We start from the raw sequence: 26,839 nt of genomic DNA on the forward strand, positions 1-26,839 counted from the left end.
GAAATCTTAATTCAAAGTGTTACTCTGGAGCCTGTGCCTTCCCCAGGAGAAGGGTGGGGCCCGGCCCAGGTGGAATCCCTCCCTCAAGGACTTCAGACCCCAGGATTTAGAAAAATCAAGCAACTAATACCAGCCTACAACCTCTCCTCTGTCTCCAAAATGTCCCCAGCAGGGAGAGTCAGCTGAAGTTTAAGGCACCACATCACCTTATGTTTGGTGGGACCTGCAGGCAGACAAGCGCCATATAGTGGGCAGGATAGGAAACATGGAGACGCCAGAGGCTTCAAAGGAAAGCCTTTCAATCAGCTGGTTCTCACCTTCAGGGAAAACTGACTGGGATCTATAATACCTAAGGAGTCCCTCCTATGGGTGTTAAAAAAAAAAAAAAAATAGTACCATAAAGGCAGGGCAAGAAACAGGAAACAAGAACTGGAAAATTCTGATCTGTTAAATAAAACCTAAGCTAGAGGTCCAGAATAAGCTGAACTGAATGTCAAAGAAAAACAGACAACAAAGTCATCCAACAAGAAAATCCTACGTAAAAAAAGTGAAAACAATCTTCAGAATAAACTAATTCAGGAGATTAAATGCCTAGACACCAGCAAAAAATAATGACTCACACTAGAAAAATTGAATAAATGGCCCTCTCAAAGGAACAAACCAATAATTCAAATAAGATGCGGGAGTTGAAACTATTAATCCAGAATGTCTGAACACACATGGAAAACCTCAACAAAAACCAAACAATGAACTGAGGGAGAATATAAAGAAGGCAAGGAATGAACAAAAAAAAAAGAAATAGAAACTCTGAAAAAACAAATCACAGAACTCATGGGAATGAAAGGCACACTAGACTAGATGAAAAAACCAATGGAAACCTATAATGCTAGATTTCGAGAGGCAGAAGATAGGCTTAGTGAACTGGAGGATGGAACATCTGAAATCTGACAAGAAACATAAACTATCCGGAAAAAAAAGAAAAAATATGAGCAGGGACTCCGGGAATTGAATGACAATATGAAGCGCATTAATATACACACTGTGGGTGTCCCAAAAGGAGAAGAGAAGGGAAAAGGAGGAGAAAAACTAATGGAGGAAATGATCACTGAAAATTTCCCAACGCTTATGTTAGACTTAAAATTACAGATCGAAGAAGTGCAGAGTACCCCAAACAAAACTGATCCAAATTGACATACTCCATGACACTAATCAGACTGTCAAATGTCAAAGAAAAAGAGAGAATCTTGAAAGCAGCAAAAGAAAAGCAATTAATTACATAAAACAGAAGCCCAATAAGACTACACATAGATTTCTTGGCAGAAACCATAGATGCGAGAAGACAGTGGGATGATACATTAAAATTACTAAAAGAGAAAAACTGCCAACCAAGAATTCTATATCCAGCAAAATTGTCTTTCAAAAATGAGCAAGAAATTAAAACATTTTCAGGCAAAAAAAATCACTGGGAGAATTTGTGACCAGGATACCAGCTTTGCAACAAATACTAAAGGAGGCACCACAGACAGAAACGGAAAGACAGGAGAGAGAGGTGTGGAGAAGAGTGGAGAAATGAAGACTATCAGTAATGGTAAAAAGAAGGAAAATCAGATATGGCATGTAAAATACAAAAGGCAAAATGACAGAAGAAAGTACTACTCGTACAGTAGTAACACTAAATGTTAATGGGTTAAACTCCCCAATCAAAAGACACAGACTGGCAGAATGGATTACAAAACAGGACCCATCTATATGTTATCTACAGAAAATAGATCTTAGACCCAAGGATAAACATAGGTTGAAACTGAAAGGTTGGGGAAGAAATTTCATGCAAATAAAAATCAGAAAAGAGCAGGAGTAGCTATGCAAAGATCCAACAAATTAGACTTCAAACGTAAAACAGTTAAAGGAAACAAAGAAGGACACTATGTATTAATAAAAGGAACAACTCAGCAATAAGACATAACAATCATAAATATTTATGCACTGAACCAGAATGCTCCAAGATACGTGAAGGAAACACTTAAATGATAAATAAACACATCTACCATAATAGCTGGAGATGTCAATTCCCCACTCTCATCGATGGACAGAACATCAAGACAGAGGATCAAGAAAGAAACAGAAAATTTGAATAATACAATGAAAGAGATAGACTTAACAGACATTTATAAGACGTCAGCAGGATATACCTTTTTCTCAAGTGCTGATGGATCATTCTTAAGGATAAACCATATGCTGGGACACAAGGCAAGTCTCAATAACATTTACAAGACTGATATCATACAAAACACCTTCACAGATCATAAAGGAATGAAGTGGCAAATTAATAACAGGAAGAGCACCAGAAAACTCACAAATAACATGGAGGCTAAAGAACACACCCTTAAACAAACAGTGGGTCAAGGTGCAAATTACAAGAGAAATCAGTACATATCCCAAGGCAAATGAAAATGAAGACACAATACAGCAAAATTTATGGGATACAGCAAATGCAGGGATAAGAGGGAAATTTATTGCGCTAAATGCCTATATCAAAAAAAGAAAAAAAGGACAAAAATCTAGGAATTACCAGTCCACTTGGAAGAACTAGAGAAAGAAAAGCAAACTAACCCCAAAGCAAGCAAAAGGAGAGAAATAATGAAGATTAGAGAAGAAATAAATGAAATTGAAGACAGGAAAACAATTGAGAATATCAATAAAACAAGAATCTGGTTCTATGAGAAAAATCAGTACGAATGATGGACCTTTAGCAAGACAGACAAAAAAAAGAAGAAAAAGGATGCAAATAAATAAGATAAAAAATGGAATAGGAGACATAACCACTGACCCCACACAAATAAAGGAAGTAATGAGAGGATACTATGAACAACTTTATGCTAATGGATACAACAATGTAGATGAAATGGACAACTTCCTACAAAGGCATGAACAACCAACTTTGACTCGAGAAGAAATAGATGACCTCAACAGAACAATCACAAGTAAAGAAATTGAATCAGTCATTAAGAAGCTCCCCCAAAAGAAAAGTCCAGGACCAGATGGCTTCACACGTGAATTCTACCAAACATTCCAGAAAGAGTTACTTCCAATCCTGCTCAAACTCTTCCAAAAAATTGAAGAGGAGGGAAAGCCACCTAATTCATTCTACAAAGCCAACATCACCCTCATACCAAAGCCAGACAAAGATATTACAAAACAAGAAAACCACAGACCAATCTCTTTAATGAACACAGATGCAAAAATCTTCAACAAAATTCTAGCAAATCAAATTCAGCAACACATAAAAAGAATCATACATGATGACCAAGTAGGATTCACCCCAGGTATGTAAGGATGGTTCAGCATAAGAAAATCAATTAATGTAATACACCATATCAACAAATCAAAACAAAAAAACGCATGATCATCTCGATTGATGCAGAAAAGGCATTTGACAAAATTCAACATCCTTTCCTGTTGAAAACACTTCAAAGGACAGGAATAGAAGGGAACATCCTCAAAATGATAAAGGGAATATATGAAAAACCCACAGCTGATATCATCCTCCATGGGGAAAAACTGAAAACTTTATATATAATATAACCTCTGTAGACAGCTTAATTGAACACCATAAGCACGTGGAACCTTGAATAGGACATGAGATTTTGTTGGTTTGTCCAGAGTGATGCCCCATTAAATCCCAGAGTGATTTGAACAGTGAATAAAAAAGTATTTGCAAAGTCCCCTTTTGGGAATGGTGAGAAAGGGGGAAAATTCAACTTCCCCAAGTTGAATTCTTGATATTCTCACAAGCACTGTGGACAACCAAAACTATAGGCTGAAACTCCAATCTTGGGGCTTGCTCATATGAAACTTAACCCCACAAAGGATAAGTCAAGCCTACTTAAAATTAGGCCTAAGAGTCACCCCCAAGAGAGCCTCTTTTGTTGCTCAGATGTGGCCTCTCTCTCCAGCCAACAAACAAGAAAACTCACCATTCTCCCCTTGTCTGCGTGGGACATGACTCCCAGGGGTGTGGACCTTCCTGGCAAAATGGGACAGAAATCCTGGAATGAGCTGGGACTCAGCATCAAGGGATTGAGAAAACCCTTAGAATGAGCTGAGACTCAGCATCAGGGGATTGAGAAAACCTTCTTGACAAAAATGGGGTAGAGTGAAATGAGACTAAAGTGTCAATGGGTGAGAGATTCCAAACACAATCAAGAGGTTATCCTGGAGGTTATTCTTATGCATTAAATAGATATCACTTTGTTAGTCAAAATGTAGTAGAGAGGCTGGAGGGAACTGCCTGAAAATGTGGAGCTGTGTTCCAGTAGCCATGTTTCTTGAAAACGACTGTATAATCATATAGCTTTCACAACTGACTGTGTGATTGTGAAAACCTTGTGCCTGATGCTCCTTTTATCTGCCTTATCAACAGACAAGTAAAACATACGGAATAAAGATGAATAATTGGGGGAACAAATGTTAAGATAAATTTAGAGTGAAATGCTGGTGATCAGTGAGGGGGAGGGGTGGGGGTATGGTATATGTGTATTTTTTTCTGTTTTCTTTTTATTTCTTTTTCTGAATAGACGCAAAAGTTCCAAGAAATGATGATGATGGTGAATATGCAACTATGTGATGAAATTGTGAATTACTGATTATATATACAAAACAGAACGATCAAAAATTACGAATGTCTGTGTTTGTTAGGTGTTTTTTGGTAATTAAAAAAAATTTTTTTTTAATTAAGAAAAAAAAAGATATTACCTTGTTAGTCAAGATTTATTGGAGAGGCTGGAGGGAACTGCCTGAAAATGCAGAGCTGTGTTCCAGTAGCCATGTTTCTTGAAAATCTTGTATAATGGTAAAGCTTTCACAACGTGACAGTGTGATTGTGAAAACCTTGCGTCTGATGCTCCTTTTATCTACCTTATCAACAGACGAGTAAAACATATAGAATAAAGATGAATAACAGGGAACAAATGTTAAAATAAATTTAGATTAAAATGCTAGTGATCAATGAAAGGGGTAAGGGGTATGACATGTATGAATTTTTTTCTGTTTTCTTTTCATTTCTTTTTCTGAATAGATGCAAATGTTTCAAGAAATGATCATGATGATGAATATGCAACTATGTGATGATATTGTGAATTACTGATTATATATGTAAAATGGAATGATCAAAAGTTAAGAATGTTTGCGTTTGTTTGGTGTTTTTTGGCATCTTAAAAAAAATTTTTTTAAAAGAATGAAGCATGTGCCCTTGTAACTACTGTTACTCAATAGTGTACTTGACATTCTAGCCAGAGCAATTAGGCAAGAAAAAGAAATTAAAGGCATCCAAATTGGAAAGGAAGAAGTAGTTTTCCCTATCTATAGATGATATAACCCTATATATTTAAAAATCTGTAACAATGTACCTAGAGTTAATAAAAGAATTCAGCGAAGTCACAGCACAGAAGATATATACCCAAAAATTAGTAGTGTTTCTATACACTAGTATTGAACAATCAGAAGAAGAAATCAAGGGAAAAATTCCATTTATAACAGCAACTAGAAGACTCAAACACCAGGGAATAAAGTTAAGAAAGGATGAAAAGTACTTTTACACAAAAAAATAGAAAACATTGCTGAACGAAATCAAACGAGGCCTAAATAAATGGAAGGATATTCTGTGCCCATGGATTAGAATTCTAAATATTGTTAAGATGTCAATTCTACCCAAAGCCATATACAGATTCAACATAATCCCAATTAAAATGCCAAAAAATATCTTTGTAGAAATGGAAAAAAAAATCATCAGATTCATATGGGAGGGTAAGAGAGAGGAAAGGAAACAAAGTCGAGAAGGAGGAAGGGGGAAGGAAGGAAGGAGAAGGATGGAGATAGGAAAGAAATTGGAAGAGAGAGAAAATTTGTCCGTTATCATCTCCTACCCCTTAAATCTTACAGCCTGATTCTAAATCAATTTCACTTTCCCAGTTTGATTCTCTATCTTTTGCTTCTCCCTTTTCCTAAACAATGTATACACTAAGTTTTGTTAAAACACTTTTTTAATCTTTTTTTGGTGGTGGTGGTGGTGAGGTGGTGCAGCACAGTGCCTGATCCAAGAAGCACTGGATCTCCCACATGGATGGCGAGCATTCTACCATTGAACCTAAAACACTTTTAAAGTAAACACTAGAGGAAACATGAGAAAATTGCTTTAACTGTTGAGCAGGCAAGGCCTTTTTAATTATGATAGTTCAAAATACCATAAAAGCCTAATATGTCAGGGGATCCTATGAAAGCTTCAGTAAATCAAAAAGAAAAAGGCCAAGAGTAAGAAAAACTTACGAAGAGATAGTTCACAGAAAACATAAATAGCACTTAAAATATGAAAGTATGCTCGATCCACTCATAAGAGAAATGCAAAATAACTACTCTGAAATGCCAGTTTTTACCTAGCAGACTACCAAGATGACAGAGAAATAGCTTTCTCATTCAACGCTGTAGGCAACATAAATTAGCACAACCACTAGGGAGAATAATTTTGGAATATCTATCAAAATTACAGTTCCAAAATCCCATTCACCCAATAATTCCTACTTCTGGAAATTAATAATCCTACAGATTCACCTGCATATAGACAAATGTCCAAGGTTATACAAGGTTGTTCACTGATGCAGTCATCATAAAAGCAAAGGATTAGAAGCAACACTGAGGTTTATCAACAGGTGACTAAATATTTCACGATTAAAAAGAATAGCTCTCTACTGATCATGCAAAGACAAGCAAGTCAGTGAAAATAATTAAGATACCCAAAGAAGATGTACAGTAACCACCCATTTGTTTAAATATGGAATGAGAAAAATGTACATTGGTCTACTTATATTTGCTTGTGTGTGCAAGAGAAACCTAGATAAATACATAAGAAACAAGTCACAACAATTACCCTGGTGGCAGGAAGGCTGTTGACAAAGTGGGTACATGGGAAACAGGAGAAGGAAGGCCTCTTTTTTATTTTTTTTGCTTTCTTTGGGGGGGGGGGGTGGACAATGTGTCTCCAAAGAATCTGCCTAAATATTCAATTAAATATATATATATATATTAGTGCATGGGTAGTAGAATTCTTGCCTGCCATGCAGGAGACCAGGGTTCAATTCCCAGCCCAGGAACCCAAAAAAATTATGAACAAAATTCCTTATAATATACATGTCACATATCTGCCTCTGTGTGTGTGTATATGTATATAAAAATATGTAGGGAGACATTTTATTTATTTATGTACACATACCATTACTCTATTCTGTGCCAAGAATACTTTATAACTGGCTGCCTAAAATGGAAGAGGATGCTAATAATAGTTTTACTTCTACTTTTTTGAGTTTCCTCAGAATTTCTTAATATTGATGGCATGCCACAGTTTAATAACTCCACCTCTACATATTTAAGAACAGCACTGCATTGTAGAAAAATATGGATTTCTCTGAGGAAGGGATGTTAAAGTGGAGATGAAAATAAGAAATGCACAAGGTCCTCAGAAAAGCATATCAAAATTTAGAAACAAGGGGTGGGCAATGGTGGCTCAAGTGGCAGAGTTCTCACCTGCCATGCCAGAGACAGGGGCTCAATTCCCGGAGTCTGCCAATGCCAAAAAACCCAAAAATTTAAAACAGGAGTCAGTATTTCTTTGTATCCAAATAACAAAGATTCTCAGGGTACTGAAATTTATACTCATTGGAAATAGCTGTCTAGAGATACACGTAGACAAAAAAAAGAACCTGCAAAAATAGATTTAGATCTAACAAAGAAAACTGGTTACTTGTCCAAATTTCCAGTATAAGCAACAAACTGTATCCAGTAACAAAATCAAGATTATTTAATTAGAAGTATATAAATCATTCTGCGTAAAACGACCAATGCTTCAGTTTGTTCACAAAGTACAAAATTACCTGTTTCAAAACACAAAAGATTCATAAATCATGGTCACTACTGTTTAAACATATTTGAATAGTTAACTCTATCTTGTAAAATAAGATGAATTACCAGATATTTTTAAATACTCTTTCCCCAACCCCAGTTTTCAATAAAAATGTTTTTTCAAACATCACTGCACTTACCCCCATTATCAGTTCTTTTTAAAGCTCCATCTTTATGGGGACACAGCTCACATCTCTATTAAAAAAAAAAAAAAAAGAAAGAAAACAAAACAAAATTAGAGAGACTTTTCAGATTACAGAATATAAAATCTTCCCTTGCAACCTCAAAACTATTAAAAATATGGGAGCACCATTTGTACCAGTTGGCAAAAAAATATTTCAAACCATTTGTCCCAAAATAATAATTCTCCCTGATATGTGAACTTTTTAATTCCAGCCACAAACCTTTTTAAAATTTTGTTTTTTCTTTAATAAAAACGAAAAGATTCTCTCACACAGACCTGAGACAAGGTTTTCAACATTTGTCTGTTATCTCTTGAGAGTAATCTAAGATCAACCAGGAATACTGTAGTTGGCTAGGTCTGCTTTCTCCTAAAAAAACTAAAGATTTAAACTCAAAAATTTAGAATTTTGATTGAAGGAGAAGATGTGATCTCGGTTGTGCTGACCTCCCTTCCATTCACACACAAGAGTACTCAAAAGTTACAGTATTCCATGTGGGAGACCCAGGTTCGATCCCCGGACCATGCAAACACCCCTCCCCCAAAAAAAGTTACAGTAGACCTTCTCCTTACTATCTCCACAATTTAAAACCAAATAAACACAGAGCCAATACTATCATTTTATTTCACTATTGGGCAACAAAGCAGATAACGATATATAAATAATAGTAAGTTTCAATGACATTATCTTACCATGAAGAATACGTACCAGGAGGTCAAATCTTAATACTTATTTATACCCTACCTTGTTCTCAAGAGGATTTTGCACCATACAATGTAGTAATTTAAATATATTACAAAGTAAAAGCAAGAGTTGGAAAATAAGATGAAAACATGAGTAGTACACAGAACAGAAGCCATGCAATCCTTTCTTATTTTCCAGGATTTCACGCTCCTGGTTTTCCTCTTACCTCCTTCAGCAGTGCCTCACTAAACACCTTACTCATCCTTTAAATGTTGTAGTACCCCAGGGCTCTGGCCTAAGAAGTCTTATTTCATATAAAACTTCAAGCAATCTTGTTCATTTCCAGATCTTCCATTACAATTAAATTACAATGATCTACTTACTCTCAAAGGTTAACTCCTGTTCAGATCTGTTCTCTGCATTTCAGGCTGATAGACAACTTCCTAACCAAAAAAGACAATCATCTTTCAAGTGGGCCCCTTCTTTAAGTGACCTCCTAAATAGTCTATCCAGTTTCTCTCTTAACTGACCATCACCAATCAATTTTTCATAACAGAGTGAAGTTCAAAAGGTCTCACTTAAAATCTCTCAGTTTTCCAAAATGGTCTACCTTCTACTTATCCCTACAACATTCTCTCTCCACTCTCCATCTCTTCTCTGGGCCATACTGACTTTTTTTCCACTTGGTTCTATAAATACCCCAAAAGCCCAATCCTGCGCCAGAGTCTATAAATGTGCTGATTTTACCCTAGCTGGGTTTACTGTCCTTTACCCCGAACTTCCCTCAGCTGGCTAACTTCTATGTATCCCTGGGGTCTTTGCTTAAGTCACTTTCTCAGCAAAGAGTTTTCTGAATTCCAAGATCAAGTTAGGTGCCAAATTATGAATATCTTGAATTTCTTTCTTGGCATTTATTACTACCACAATTAACAATTTATACATTTTTGTTCATCTCCATTAGACTATCAGCTCTATTTAATGTCCACTGTCTCAAAATCTTGATTATAAACACCATCCCATGGCCACTGGTCAGCATCTACACCTAACCTATGGCTGCTAGTCAAAATCTAGACTGTAAGCTCCATCCCATGGCTACTGGTCATCTAGACTATAAACTCCATTCCACAGCCACTGGGCAATAGCTAGACTACAAGCCCTATCCCATGGCCGCAGGTCAGCATCTAGACTATAATCTACACTCCATGACCAGTGATCAATGTGTAAACTATAAGCAGGATCCCATGGGCACTGGTCAGCACACAGACTATAAACTCCATTCTACAGCTATTGCCCCAGCATCAGCACAGTCCACAACACGGTCACTCAAAAACAAATCAACAGATGGGGAGCAGGATGGACAGAAGGCTGAAAACAAAGGCAATGAACAAGGTGCTTCTAAGCTACATGGCAGACCCCTCCTCAGGAGGAACACTGTTAGTTGCAGGACACTTTGTGACATGGGGCGAAACAGTTGACCCAAAGTAAACTATATCTTACAGAAACACTGTATTCCAAAACTGAATATTATACATTCTTTGCAAATACACATTGGACATTTGCTACATAGACAATATACTGACCATAAGAAAAATATTTACAAAGATCAGAAAACAGAAATACAAAACATTACCTTTTATCTCAAGAATCAAGAGTATGGGGTGATAATATACCCAATTAAAGTGTTCATATGTCTATTTTTCCTGACAGTTCTTCTTTGTGTATTTTATAGCTGTTATTTCATGCACATAATTTTATAATGCTTGAAAATGTCATTTTAATTAATAGACCCCTTATCACTCTGAAATAGTTTTCTTTAAACCTGTTTAAGAAAAAAGGAAACGAAATTTAGTATCACGTCTAAAAACAAAAATAAATCAGGGACAACAATCCAAGATGGTAGCTAAGTGAGGCAAGGAATTTAGTTCATCCTCCAGAGCAGCTAGTAAATAGCGAGGAATAGTACAGAACGACATCTGGGCACACATCAGTAATTGGACACACAATGTACCACAGTCTGGACAAGCTGGACCTGAGCGAAATACCCCCAGAACTGTGAGTATCCAAGCCAAGGAACCCCAGAGGATGCTTCACAGAGGGAAAAGAAAAGAGAATTTACCTGCAGCAGGAGCTGAGCACAATCAAGCTCCAATTATGGAATTAATTAATAAATTCTGACTACTAAAAATAGACACTCAGCTCGGGGACAAGATGGCAGCTTAACAAGGCGCACGTTTTAGTTCATCCTCCAGAACAACTACTAAATAATCAGACACAGTACAGAACAGCTCCTGGGGCCACATCAGTGACTAGACACACAGCATACCCCAATATGGATCAGCTGGAACAGCTGCAAACCCCCCCAGAACCATGAGTTCCCCAAGCCGTGGTGAACAGCACCCCTCCCCACAGGCTGCATCCCAGAGGGGAAAGGAAAGGGACTTTACCAGCAGCAGGGGCAGGGCCCAACCAAATGCCTATTGTGGAATTAATTAACAAATTCTGACTACTAAAAATAGGCCCCCAGTTCAGGTGAACCTGGTCAAAGTGGAGGTAGCTCATTTTTGCCCGGGTAACAAGGGGGCAGGGCTGAAAGAAAAAGGAAAAAAAAAGGAAACAGAGGTTTTTGGGGCTGTGTTTCTTGACTGCCTTTGGATACAGCCACATGGGTCGTCAGGCTGCAACTGGCCCAGGCATAGGCAGAAACAAACTAATCTGAGGGTTTGTCTGGAGCCTGTGCCTTGCCCAGGGGAAGAGTGAAGCCCAACTCAGGTGGAATCCCTCCCTCAAGGAATTCAGACACCAAGGAACTTGGTAATTTGAAGCCATTAAAACCAGCCTACAACCTCTTCTCTGTCTCCACCACGCCCCCAGCCAAAGTTACACATACCACACCATCTTATGCTGGTTGGACCTGCACGCAGACAAGCACCACATACTGGGCAGGATAAGAAAAACAGAGCCCAGAAACTTGAAGAAAAGTCCTTCAACCTGCTGGTTCTCACCCTCAGGGAAAACCGATGCAGGTGACTCTTTCCCCCTGATAAGACGCCAGTTTGGTCTGGGAAAATCCAGCTGGGATCTATAATACTTATGTAAACTCTCCTAAGGGTCGGGGGAAAAAGGCAGCATACAAGCAGGGCAAGAAACAAGAAAACAAGAACTGAAAAATTCTCCTCTGTTAAACAAAACCTAAGCTAGAGGTCCAGAAAAAGCTGAACTGAATGTCAAAGAACAGACAGACAACAAATTCATCCAGCAAGAAAACCCTAGGTAAAAGGAATGAAAGCATTTCCAGAATAAACTAGTTAGTTAAATGTTTAGACACCAACAAAAAATAACAAACCACACCAGGAAAATTGAAGATATGGCCCAGTCAAACAAACAAACCAAGAATTCAAATAAGATACAGGAGCTGAAACAACTAATTCAGAATATACCACCACACATGGAAAACCTCATCAAAAACCAAATCAATGAATTGAGGGAGGATATAAAGACGGCAAGGAAAGAACAAAAGGAAGAAATGGAAAGTATGAAAATACCAATCACAGACCTATGGGAATGTAAGGCACAGTAGAAGAGATGGAAAAAACAATGGAAACCTACAATGGTAGATTTCAAGAGGCAGAAGATAGGACTAGTGAACTGGAGGACGGAACATCTGAAATCCGACAAGAAACAGAAACTAAAGGGAAAAAAATAGAAACATATGAGCAGGGACTCAGGGAACTGAATGACAATATGAAGCACACGAATATACATGCTGTGGGTGTCCCCGAAGGAGAAGAGAAAGGAAAAGGAGGAGAAAAACCAATGGAGGAAATTATCACTGAAATTTCCCACACTTATGACAGACTTGAAATTACAGATCCAAGAAGTACAGTGTACCACAAAGAGAATAGATCCAAATAGACGTACTCCAAGGCATTTACTAATCAGAATGTCAAAGGTCAAACAGAAAGAGAGAATCTTGAAAGCACAAGAGAAAACTAATCCATCACATACAAGGGAAACCCAATAAGGCTATGCATAGAGTTCTCAATAGAAAAGATGGAGGTGAGAAGACAGTGGGATGATATATTTAAATTACTAAAAGAGAAAAACTGCGAACCAAGGATTCTATATCCAGCAAACTGTCCTTCAAAAATGAGGGAAAAATTAAAATTTTTTTAGACAAAAAAATCACTGAGAGAATTTGTGACCAAGAGACCAGCTCTGAAAAAATACTAAACAGAGCACTAGAGACAGATAATAAAAGACAGGAGAGAGAGGTGTGCAGAAGAGTGTAAAAAGGAAGACTATGAGTAAAGGAAAAAAATAGGAAAATTAGATATGACATATAAAATCCAAAAGGCAAAATGGTAGAAGAAAGTACTACCCGTACAGTAATAACATTAAATGTTAATGGATTAAACTCCCAAATCAAAAAACATAGACTGGCAGAATGAATTAAAAAACAGGACCCGTCTACATGCTGTCTACAGGAAACACATCTTTGACCGAAAGATAAACACAGGTTGAAAGCAAAAGGTTGGGAAAACATATTTCATGCAAATAACAATCAGAAAAGAGCAGGAGTAGCTATACTAATAATCCAACAAATTAAACTTCAAATGTAAAACAGTGAAAAGAGACAAAGAAGGACACCATATACTAATAAAAGGTACAATTCAGGACAAAGACATAACAATCATAAATAGGTATGCACCAAACCAGAATGCTCCAAAATACATGAGGCAAACACTGAAAAGAGAAATAGACACATCTACCATAATAGTTGGAGACCTCAATTCCCCACTCTCATCAATGAACAGAACATCTAGACAGAGGATCAATAAAGAAAAAGAGATCTTGAATAATACAATAAATGAGCTAGACTTAACAGACATTTATAGAACATTACACCCCACAACAGTAGGATACACCTTTTTCTCAAGGGCTCATGGATCATTCTCAAAGACAGACCGTATGCTGGGTCACAAAGTAAGTCTCAATAAATTTAAAAAGATTGAAATCATACAAAACACTTTCTCAGATCATAAAGGACTGAAGTTGGAAATCAATAACAGGCAGAGTGCCAGAAATTCACAAATATGTGGAGGCTCAACAGCACACTCTTAAACAACCAGTGGGTCAAGGAAGAAATTACAAGAGAAATCAGTACATATCTCGAGGCAAATGAAAATGAAAACACTACATATCAAATCTTATGGGATGCAACAAAGGCAGTGCTAAGAGGGAAATTTGTTGCCCTAAATGCCTATATCAAAAAAGAGGAAAGGGCAAAAATCAAGGAATTATCTGTCCACTTGGAAGAACTAGAGAAAGAACAGCAAACTAACCCCAAAGCAAGCAAAAGGAAAGAAATAATGAAGATTAGAAAAGAAATAAATGAAATTGAGAACATGAAATCAGTTGAGAAAATCAACTAAAACAGAAGCTGGTTCTATGAGAAAAATCAGTAAGATTGATGGACCTTTAGCAAAATGGACAAAAAGAAGAGAAAGGATGAAAATAATTAAGATCAGAAATGGAAGAGGAGACAGAAACACTGACCCCACAGAAATAAAGGAAGTAATGAGAGGATGCTATGAACAACTTTATGTTAATAAATACAACACTGTAGATGAAATGGACAACTTCCTAGAAAAGCATGAACAACCAACTTTGACTTGGGAAGAAACAGACGACCTCAATAAACCAATTCACCAGTAAAGAAAATGAATCAGTCATTAAGAAGCGCCCCAAAAAGAAAAGTCCAGGACCAGATGCCTTCAAACGTGAATTCTACCAAACATCCCAGAAAGTATTACTACGAATTCTGCTCAAACTCTTCCAAAAAATGGAAGAGGAGGAAAAGCTACCTAATTCATTCTGCAAAGCCAACATCACCCTCATCCCAAGGACAGACAAAGGTATTACAAAAAAAGAAAACTACAGACCAATCTCTCTAATGAATAGAGACACAAAAATCCTCAACAAAATTCGAGCAAATGGAATCCAGCAACACATGAAAGGAATTATACATGATGACCAAGTAGGATTGATCCAGGTATAGAAGCATGGTTCAGCATAAGAAAATCAATTAATGTAATACACCATATCAACAAATCAAAGCAGAAAACCACATGATCATCTCGATTTATGCAGAAAAGGCATTTGACAAAATTCAACATCCTTTCCTGATGAAAACATTTCAAAGGATAGGAAAAGAAGGAAACTTCCTTAAAATAATAGAGGGAATATATGAAAAACCCACAGCTACCATCATCCTCAATGGGGAAAAACGGAAATCTTTCCCCCTAAGTTCAGGAACAAGACAAGGAAGTCCACTATCACCACTGTTATTCAACATTGTGTTGGAAGTTTAAGCCAGAGCAATTAGACAAGAAAAAGAAATACAAGGCATCAAAATTGGAAAGGAAGAAGTAAAACTCTCACTGTTTGCAGATGGTATGATACTATATATCGAAAACCCTGAAAAATCCACAGGAAAACTACTAGAGCTAATAAACTAGTACACCAAAGTGGCAGGTTACAAGATCAACACTCAAAAATCTGTAGTGTTTCTCTACACTAGTAATGAACAATCTGATGGGGAAATCAAGAAACGAATTCCATGTACAATCGCAACCAAAAGAATAAAATGTTTAGGTATACATGTAACTAAAGAGACAAAAGACCTACACAGAGAAAACTACAAGAAAATGTGAAAAGAAATCACAGAAGACCTAAATGGATAGAAGGGCATACCGTGTTCATGGATTGGAAGACTAAATATAGTTAAGATGTCAATTCTACCTAAAATGATTTACAGATTCAACGCAATACCAATCAAAATCCCAACAACTTACTTTTCAGAAACAGAAAAACCAATAAGCAAATTTATCTGGAAGGGCAGGGTGCCCCGAATAGCCAAAAGTATCCTGAAGAAATGAAGTCGGAGATCTCACGCTGCCTGACTTTAAGGCATATTAGGAAGCTACAGTGGTCACAACAGCATGGTACTGGCATAAACATAAATATATTGACCAATGGAATCAAATAGAGTGTTCAGATATAGACACTCTAACCTATGGACAATTGATCTTTGATAAGGCAGTGAAGCCAACTCTCCTGGGACAGAACAGTCTCTTCAATAAATGATGCCTAGAGAACTGGCTATCCATATTCAAAACAATGAAAGAGTACCCATATCTCACACCCTATACAAAAGTTCTCTCAAAATGGATCAAAGACCTTAACATTAGGTCTAAGACCATAAAACAGTTAGAAGAAAATGTAGGGAAATATCTTATAAATCTTATACTTGGGGGCGATTTTACAGACCTTACACCCAAAGCAAAAACACTGAAGAAAGAAAGAAATGGGAACTCCTCAAAATTAAACACTTTTGTGCATCAAAGAACTTCATCAAGAAAGTAAAAAGACAGCCTACACAATGGGAGACAATATTCGGAAACGATGTATCAGTTAAAGGTCTAGTATCCACAATTTATAAAGAGACTGTTCAACTCAACAACAAAAAGACAGCCAATCCAATTACAAAATGGGAAAAAGACTTGAATAGACCCTTCTCAGAAGAGGAAATACAAATGGCCAAAAGGCACATGAAGAGATGCTCAATTTCCCTGGTCATTAGAGAAATCCAAATCAAAACCACAATGAGATATCATCTCAAACCCACCAGAATGGTCATCATCAACAAAACAGAAAATGACAAGTGCTGAAGAGGATATGGAGAAAGAGGCACAGTTACTCACTGTTGGTGGGAATGTCAAATGGTGCAACCACTTTGGAAGGCAGTTTGGTGGTTCCTCAGAAAGCTGAATACAGAATTGCCATATGAGCTGGCAATACCATTGCTAGGTATCTATTCAAAGGCCATAAAGACAAAGACAGACACGGACATATGCACACCAATGTTTATAGCAGCATTATTTACAATTGCAAAGAGATGGAAACAGCCAAAATGTCCATCAACAGACGAGTGGTTAAACAAACCGTGGTATATACACACGATGGAATATTATACAGCTTTAAGACAGAATAAAATTATGAAGTACATAACAACATGGATTGACCTTAAGGACATTATGCTGAGTGAGATTAGCCAGAAACAAAAGGACAAATACTGTATGGTCTCACTGATATGAACTGACATCAGTGAATAAATTGGAATATTTCGTTGGTAATAGAGACTAGCAACAGATAGAAATAGGGTAAGATATTGAGTAATTGGAGCTGAAGGGATACAGATTGTGCAACAGGACTGAATATAAAAACACAGAAATGGACAGCACAATACTACATAGCTGTAATAAAATTATGTTAAAACAGTGAATGTAGCTACATGTGATAGATAGAGGGAGGAGGGCTAGGGAATAAATGAAATCAGAAAGAAAGATAGACATTAAAGATTGAGATGGTATAATCTAGGAATGCCTGGAATGTATAATAATACTGACTAAATGTACAAATTTTAAGTGTTTGTGCATGAGGAAGAACAAAGGAATGTCATTATTGCAGGGTGCTGAAAAAACCTAGTAATTAATATTTTAAAATATCAACTTATGTGTGAAAGTACAGCAAAAAATGTTTATTTGGTACAAAATACATATTTTGACTAGTGCATTTCCTAATATAACTTACGTAGATAGCTTGATTGAACACCATAAGTACTTGGAATCTCAGGTAGGACATGAGAATTTGTTGGTTTGTCCAGAGCGATGCCCCGATGAATCCCAGAGTGATTCAATCAGTGAGTGGAAAAGTATTCGCAAAGTCCCCTTGGGTAATGGTGAGAACAGGGAGAAATTCAACTTCCCCAAGTTGAATTCTTGATATCCTCACAAGCAGTGTGGACAACCAAAGCTACAGGCCGAGCCCCCAGTCTTGGGGTTTGTACATATGAAACTTAACCCCACAAAGGATAGGTCAAGCCTACTTAAAATTAGGCCTAAGAGTCACCCCCAAGAAAGCCTCTTTTGTTGCTCAGATGTGGCCTCTCTCTCCAGCCAAAACTACAAGCAACCTCAGCACCCTCCCCCTGTCTACGTGGGAGATGACTCGCAGGGGTGTGGACCTTCCTGGCAACGTGGGACAGAAATCCAAGAATGAGCTGAGACTCAGCATCAATGGATTGAGAAAAACCCTAGAATGAGCTGAGACTCAGCATTAAGGGAGTGAGAAAACCCTCTCAACCAAAAGGGGGAAGAGTGAAATGAGACAAAGTGTCAACGGCTGAGAGATTGCAAGTAGAGTCGAGAAGTTATCCTGGAGGTTATTCTTATGCATTAAGTAGATATAACCTTATTAGTCAAGATGTAACGGAGAGGTTGGAGGGAACTGCCTGAAAATGTAGAGCGGTGTTTCAGTAGCCATGTTTCTTGAGGATGATTGAATAATGATATAGCTTTCACAATGTGACTGTGTGATTGTGAAAACCTTGTGTCTGATACTCCACTCCTTTTATCTACCTTATCAACAGACGAGTAAAACATATGGAATAAAAATAATAGGTGGAACAAATGTTAAAAGAAATTTAGTTTGAAACACTAGTGATCAATGAGAGCAAGGGGTAAGGGGTATGGTATGTATAATCTTTTTTTTTTCTGTTTTCCTTTTATTTCTTTTTCTGTTGTCTTTTTATTTCTTTTTCTGAATTGATGCAAATGTTCTAAGAAATGATGAACATGCAACTAAGTGATGCTATTGTGAATTACTGATTATATATGTAGAATGGAATGGTCACATATTGTTTTAGTTCGTTAGTTAAAATTTTTCTTTAATTAATAAATAAATTTTGAAAATAAAATAAAGAAACTAGAACATCAAAGAAGCAAATAATAAAGAGCAGAGAGGATATCAATGAAATGGAAAAGAAAAAAACAATAGAGCAAATCTATTGAAATCACAACCCATCTGTATAGTTCATTTGGACAACTGAAACACAGGGAGCCCAGAATAAGAGTGAGGTTCTTTAATCCTGTATATCCTAATGTAATACCTGGATACGTCCTAGAGCATATGAAACAGATAATCAAAAAGTATTATCATCAAAATTCCTTGAGGGATGGGAGAAAAAATACAGAACTATTAAATTTTACCATCAGGAAATCCCCTGATACTGTGTCAAACTTTAGGGACACCCAAATCAACAGACCCAGCCTTTGATCTTGAGGCTTACTCTTGTGAAATCTATGTAGGCAGCAGAGAAACTTAGCCTGCTTATAGGTATGCCTAAGAGTTACTTCTCGAGGACCTGTTTTGTTGCTCAGGTGTGCTGCCTAACTCTCTCTAAGCCCAACTCTGCAAGTGAAATCATTGCCCTCCCCCCATGTGGGACATAATATCCAGGGCAAAAATCTCCCTGGTGGCACGGGAGATGATTCCCAGGGATGAATACAGCCCTGGCACTGTGGGATCTACAATTCCATCCTGACCAAAAGGGGAAGAAGAAGTTTAATAAAGTGTCAGTGGCAGAGGGAGTCAAATAAAGTTGAGAGGCTACTCTGGTGGTTGCTCTTATCCAAGCTTCAGTAAGACTTTGCTACCTATCATAACCTGCCAAATTCCAACGAGGACCATTCCAGCCAATCCTAAAAAACACCTAGGGCAATATATAAGATTCCACAAAGGTTCGATGCACTAGTGTAACCTTCCAGAAACCTACAACCTCTAGATGGTTTCCTGAACCAGATAAGTGCTAAAACCTAAAGGGACCAGCCTCTCCAGAACATCAGCTTATTCCATGTCCCTACCCAATATTAGTGACAGACCTTCCAACATGAAAAGGTTAGAATGGCCATAGCCCAAACACCCTTAAAGAGAAGGATAGTGAGATCAAAGGTGATGGTGGAGTTACACAGAAAAGACAGGATTTAACAAATGAATATGAATGCTAAATCATTAAATTGATATCTTTTTTAGTCTCCAGTATCTTAGAAAAGCTAGAAGTAAAACCCAAACTTGTGTAATTGTAATCCACGTTGAACTCTGAAATATGTTCTACAACTAACTGTGGTGCCATGCTTTGGAATTCATTGCTTTTTTTTAATATCTATTATTTTTATCAAAAAGAAAAAAAAAAGGTGATCGTGGTGATAAAAAAAATATTTAAGCCTTCTAGCCTCCTATATTCTGAAGCAGCTATAAGGAAAAATCTGAGAGGATTGTGTATGGTAGCCCAGGAAAAACTCTAGGATGTAGCCTGTAACTACTTGTTGAAGAGTATTTGAAAATGATTACTTTTTTACTTATTTGCTTTGTATATAGGTAATACTATACAATAAAAAAGTTAATTACTGATTGCATATGTAGAATGGTATGATTTCTAAATGTTGGGTTAATTTCTTTTTTTCTGTTAATTAATAAAAAAAAAAACTATGACACCAAAACCTCTGAGAATCAATAAAATTGATAAATATCTAGCCATACTGATAAGGAAAAGGGAGAAGATACAAATGATCATAGTCAGTGTTCTAGTTGGCAAGCTGCCTTAATGCAATATATCAAAAATGGGATGGCTTTTAGAAAGGGGAATTTAATGAGTTACTAGTTTACAGTTCTAGCGCCGAGAAAATGTCCCAATCAAAACAAGTCTATAGAAATGTCCAATCAAAGGCATCCATCCATGGAAAGATACCTTGGTTCAAGGCCAATGAAGTTCAGGGCTTCTCTCTAGTGAGAAGACATAGCAAACACAGTCAGGGCTTTTCTCTCAGCTGGAATGGCACATGGCGAACACGGCATCATCTGCTAGCTTTTTCTCCTGGCTTTCTGTTTCATGAAGCTCCCCGGGAGGCGTTTTCCTTCTTCATCTCCAAAGGTTGCTCGCTCGTGGACTCTCTTCTTCATGGTGCTGCAGCATTCTCTGTTCTCTCCGAATCTCTCATTCTCCAAAATGTTTCTTCTTTTATAGGACTCCACAAACTTCTCAAGATCCACTCAAATGGGTGGAGACATGTCATCACCTAATCCAGCTTTACAACCACTCTTGATTAAATCACACCCCCAGGGACATGATCTGATTATACTTTCAAACACACAAAAATGAACAGGGATTAGAAGAAGCGGCTGCCTTTACAAAATGGGATTAATCCTAACCCTAAAACATGGCTTTTCTAGGGTCCATACATCATTTCAAACCAGCAAAATTAGGAATAAAAAAGATGGCTTCACAAGAGGTTCTAAAGATATTAAAATAATAATCAGGAAACATTATGGCAATTTATGCCAATAAACTCAATAAAAAAAGATAGAAAAGGCAAATTCCTTGAAGCCTACAAATTACCAAAACTGGTTCCAAAAAAAATGTAATCTTAATAGCATTATAACTAATAAATAAATTGAATTTGTAGTTAAAAATCTGTTCACAAAGTAATTCCTGGCCCACTGTTTCCACTGGTAAACTGTCCCAAACCAGCAGCAATTCCAACTTTGCACAGACTACTACAGAAATTTGAGATGGGAAAACTTATTATATGAGACCAGAATACATGCATACCAAAAGCCAACTAAAGACATTACAAGAAAAATAAAACTAAAAATCAATTATCCAAATTAGTATGGATGCAAAATTTCCAAACAAAACTAATTAAATAACAAAAAGATCAATATATTAGGAACAAATGGGATTTATGCCACAAATACAAAAATATAAGGTAGGTTTAACACTCAAATCACAATCAATGTTATATGAACCACATCAACAGTTAAAAAACAGAAAAAAAGAAATAGAAATCTATTCTTGATAATAACCTTCAACAAGCCAAGAATAGAAGTAATCATAAAACTCCAGTAGATTGTGTAAGCTCATGGCTAGGACAATGTAACCCACCTACAGAAACCACTAAAAATTTAGGCAAATAGATACTCTCAATACAACAAAAAGAGAAAGATATCATCAAGATGGCACAGTGAGACTACCTGGAAGATGGCGGCTTAGTAAGACGCGCGGATCTTAGTTTCTTCTCCAGGACAGCTACTAGGGGAGTAGAAACGATACAGAGAGCGCCCAAAGCCACAACAGAGATAAAAAAGACAGCGTACCCCATCCTGGAACGGCTGGCTGGCTGAGAGAAGCACCTCGGGTGAGATCGCCGAGGCGCGCAGGCCTCACCGGGCGGGGCGGGAAGCGGCCGGAGTTACTCCCTTCCCCCTTCCCGGGCCGGCTGGGAGAATTGGAGAGGCGGTCCCCTGAAACCAAGGCGGCTGGCGCCCACACCACGCGCAGCCCCCCGGACCAACTGAGAGAATTGGATCGGAAATCCCCAGGCCGCGGAGACGGGGACGGGTGGGGGAGGCCCCTTCCAAACCCGTGACTTCCGGGGAACGTGCACTCTCTCGGGCGGGCCGCTGCCGCTGGCGCCCTCCCGCCACGCTTGTTGCCTAGGGCCGACTAGGAAATTCGGACGGGCTCTTTCCCGGGCTGCGGCGACCAGCAACCCTCCCTGCGTTCGGACCCCGGGCCGGCTCAAGCCGCTTCGGCTAGCGAACCCCCAGGACGGCGAGAGTTTTCCAAAGTTAAAGGTCCCACAGCACCTTTTACTGGTGGGACCCGCAGACAAACGTGTGCCACGAGCGCCACCTACTGGGCAGGATAAGAAAAACAGAACCCAGAGATTTCACAGAAAAATATTACAACCTTGCTGGGTCCAACACCAAGAGAAATCTGAATAAACGCCCAGACGCCAGCAGCAGAAGATAACTGTCCACGCTCAAAAGATTGAGAATATGGCTCAGTCAAAGGAACAAACCAATAGCTCAAATGAGACACAAGAGCTGAGACAACTAATGCTGAATATACGAACAGAAATGGAAAACCTCTTCAAAAATGAAATCGATAAATTGAGGGAGGACATGAAGAGGACATGGGCTGAACATAAAGAAGAAATAGAAAAACTGAAAAAACAAATCGCAGAACTTATGGAAATGAAGGATAAAGTAGCAAACATAGAAAAAATAATGGATAGCTACAATGATAGATTTAAAGAGACAGAAGATAGAATTAGTGATTTGGAGGATGGAACATCTGAATTCCAAAAAGAAACAGAAACTATAGGGAAAAGAATGGAAAAATTTGAACAGGGTATCAGGGAACTCAAGGACAATATGAACCGCACAAATATACGTGTTGTGGGTGTCCCAGAAGGAGAAGAGAAGGGAAAAGGAGGAGAAAAACTAATGGAAGAAATTATCACTGAAAATTTCCCAACTCTTATGAAAGAACTAAAATTACAGATCCAAGAAGTGCAGCGCACCCCAAAGAGATTAGACCCAAATAGGCGTTCTCCAAGACACTTACTAGTTAGAATGTCAGAGGTCAAAGAGAAAGAGAAGATCTTGAAAGCAGCAAGAGAAAAACAATCCATTACATACAAGGGAAACCCAATAAGACTTTGTGTAGATTTCTCAGCAGAAACCATGGAAGCTAGAAGACAGTGGGATGATATATTTAAAATACTAAAAGAGAAAAACTGCCAACCAAGACTCCTATATCCAGCAAAATTATCCTTCAAAAATGAGGGAGAAATTAAAACATTCTCAGACAAAAAGTCACTGAAAGAATTTGTGACCAAGAGAACAGCTCTGCAAGAAATACTAAAGGGAGCACTAGAGTCAGATACAAAAAGACAGAAGAGAGAGATATGGAAAAGAGTGTAGAAAGAAGGAAAATCAGATATGATATATATAATACAAAAGGCAAAATGTTGGAGGAAAATATTATCCAAACAGTAATAACACTAAATGTCAATGGACTGAATTCCCCAATCAAAAGACATAGATTGGCAGAATGGATTAAAAAACAGGATCCTTCGATATGCTGTCTACAGGAAACACATCTTAGACCCAAAGATAAACGTAGGTTGAAAGTGAAAGGTTGGGAAGAGATATTTCATGCAAATAACAACCAGAAAAGAGCAGGAGTGGCTATACTAATATCCAACAAGTTAGATTTCAAATGTAAAACAGTTAAAAGAGACAAAGAAGGACAGTATATACTAATAAAAGGAACAATTAAACAAGAAGACATAAACAATCATAAATATTTATGCACCGAACCAGAATGCCCCAAAATACGTGAGGAATACACTGCAAACACTGAAAAGCGAAATAGACACAAATACCATAATAGTTGGAGACTTCAATTCCCCACTCTCATCAATGGACAGAACATCTAGACAGAGGATCAATAAAGAAATAGAGAATCTGAATATTACTATAAAGGAGCTAGACTTAACAGACATTTATAGGACATTACATCCCACAACAGCAGAATACACCTTTTTCTCAAGTGCTCATGGATCATTCTCAAAGATAGACCATATGCTGGGTCACAAAGCAAGTCTTAACAAATTTAAAAAGATTGAAATCATACACAACACTTTCTCGGATCATAAAGGAATGAAGTTGGAAATCAATAATAGGCGGAATGCCAGAAAATCCACAAATACCTGGAGGCTCAATAACACACTCTTAAACAACGAGTGGGTCAAAGAAGAAATTGCAAGAGAAATTAGTAAATACCTTGAGGCAAATGAAAATGAAAACACAACATATCAAAACTTATGGGATGCAGCAAAGGCAGTGCTAAGAGGGAAATTTATTGCCCTAAATGCCTATATCAGAAAAGAAGAAAAGGCAAAAATGCAGGAATTAACTGTCCACTTGGAAGAACGGGAGAAAGAAGAGCAAACTAACCCCAAAGCAAGCAAAAGGAAAGAAATAACAAAGATTAAAGCAGAAATAAATGAAATTGAAAACATGAAAACAATAGAGAAAATCAATAAGACCAGAAGTTGGTTCTATGAGAAAATCAATAAGATTGATGGGCCCTTAGCAAAATTGACAAAAAGAAGAAGAGAGAGGATGCAAGTAAATAAGATCAGAAATGGAAGAGGAGACATAACTACTGACCTCACAGAAATAAAGGAGGTAATAACAGGATACTATGAACAACTTTATGCTAATAAATACAATTTAGATGAAATGGACGGGTTCCTGGAAAGACATGAACAACCAACTTCGACTCAAGAAGAAATAGATGACCTCAACAAACCAATCACAAGTAAAGAAATTGAATTAGTCATTCAAAAGCTTCCTAAAAAGAAAAGTCCAGGACCAGATGGCTTCACATGGGAATTTTAACAAACATTCCAGAAAGAATTAGTACCAACCCTGCTCAAACTATTCAAAAAAACCGAAGTGGAGGGAAACTACCTAATTCATTCTATGAAGCCAACATCACCATCGTACCAAAACCAGGCAAAGATATTACAAAAAAAGAAAACTACAGACCAATCTCTCTCATGAATACAGATTCAAAAATCCTCAATAAAATTCTAGCAAATCGTATCCAACAACACATTAAAAGAATTATACATCATGACCAAGTAGGATTCATCCCAGGTATGCAAGGATGGTTCAACATAAGAAAATCAATTAATGTAATACACCATATCAACAAATCAAAGCAGAAAAATCACATGATCATCTCAATTGATGGAGAGAAGGCATTTGACAAGATTCAACATCCCTTCCTGTTGAAAACACTTCAAAAGATAGGAATACAAGGGAACTTCCTTAAAATGATAGAGGGAATATATGAAAAACCCACAGCTAATATCATCCTCAATAGGGAAAAACTGAAAACTTTCCCCCTAAGATCAGGAACAAGACAAGGATGTCCACTATCACCACTATTATTCAACATTGTGTTGGAGGTTCTAGCCAGAGCAATTAGATAAGAAAAAGAAATACAAGGCATCAAATTTGGAAAGGAAGAAGTAAAACTATCACTGTTTGCAGACGATATGATACTATACATCGAAAACCCGGAAAAATCCACAACAAAACTACTAGAGCTTATAAATGAGTACAGCAAAGTAGCAGGTTACAAGATCAACATTCAAAAATCTGTAGCATTTCTATACACTAGTAATGAACAAGCTGAGGGGGAAATCAAGAAACGAGTCCCATTTACAATTGCATCTAAAAGAATAAAATACCTAGGAATAAATTTAACTAAAGAGACAAAAAACCTATATAAAGAAAACTACAAAAAACTGCTAAAAGAAATCACAGAAGACCTAAATAGATGGAAGGGCATACCGTGTTCATGGATTGGAAGACTAAATATAGTTAAGATGTCAATCCTACCTAAATTGATTTACAGATTCAATGCAATACCAATCAAAATCCCAACAACTTATTTTTCAGAAATAGAAAAACCAATAAGCAAATTTATCTGGAAGGGCAGGGTGCCGCAAATTGTTAAAAACATCTTGAGGGAAAAAAACGAAGCTGGAGGTCTTGCGCTGCCTGACTTTAAGGCATATTATGAAGCCACAGTGGTCAAAACAGCATGGTATTGGCATAAAGATAGATATATCGACCACTGGAATAGAATAGAGTGCTCAGATATAGACCCTCTCATCTATGGACATTTGATCTTTGATAAGGCAGTCAAACCAACTCACCTGGGACAGAACAGTCTCTTCAATAAATGGTGCCTAGAGAACTGGATATCCATATGTAAAAGAATGAAAGAAGACCCGTATCTCACACCCTATACAAAAGTTAACTCAAAATGGATCAAAGATCTAAACATTAGGTCTAAGACCATAAAACAGTTAGAGGAAAATGTAGGGAGATATCTTATGAATCTTACAATTGGAGGCGGTTTTATGGACCTTAAACCTAAAGCAAGAGCACTGAAGAAGGAAATAAATAAATAAATAAATAAAGAACTTCATCAAGAAAGTAGAAAGACAGCCTACACAATGGGAGACAATATTTGGAAATCACATATCAGATAAAGGTCTAGTATCCAGAATTTATAAAGAGATTGTTCAACTCAACAACAAAAAGACAGCCAACCCAATTACAAAATGGGAAAAAGACTTGAACAGACACCTCCCAGAAGAGGAAATACAAATGGCCAAAAGGCACATGAAGAGATCCTCAATATCCCTGACCATTAGAAAAATGCAAATCAAAACCACAATGAGATATCATCACAC

At 37.4% G+C, this 26,839-nt stretch overlaps 1 protein-coding gene across 1 annotated transcript in view; it reads right to left on the minus strand.

Moving 5' to 3' along the window:
- The window catches only part of MLLT10 (MLLT10 histone lysine methyltransferase DOT1L cofactor), a 250,202-nt gene that overhangs the window by 200,716 nt on the left and 22,647 nt on the right, over nt 1-26,839 (minus strand). The window contains 1 exon segment of the mRNA XM_077154301.1: nt 8,088-8,142. Within this exon segment, the coding sequence (XP_077010416.1) occupies nt 8,088-8,142 (55 nt within the window).

This window comes from Tamandua tetradactyla, chromosome 1 (assembly GCF_023851605.1).
Source record: "Tamandua tetradactyla isolate mTamTet1 chromosome 1, mTamTet1.pri, whole genome shotgun sequence".
Classification (NCBI taxonomy): Eukaryota; Metazoa; Chordata; class Mammalia; order Pilosa; family Myrmecophagidae; genus Tamandua; species Tamandua tetradactyla.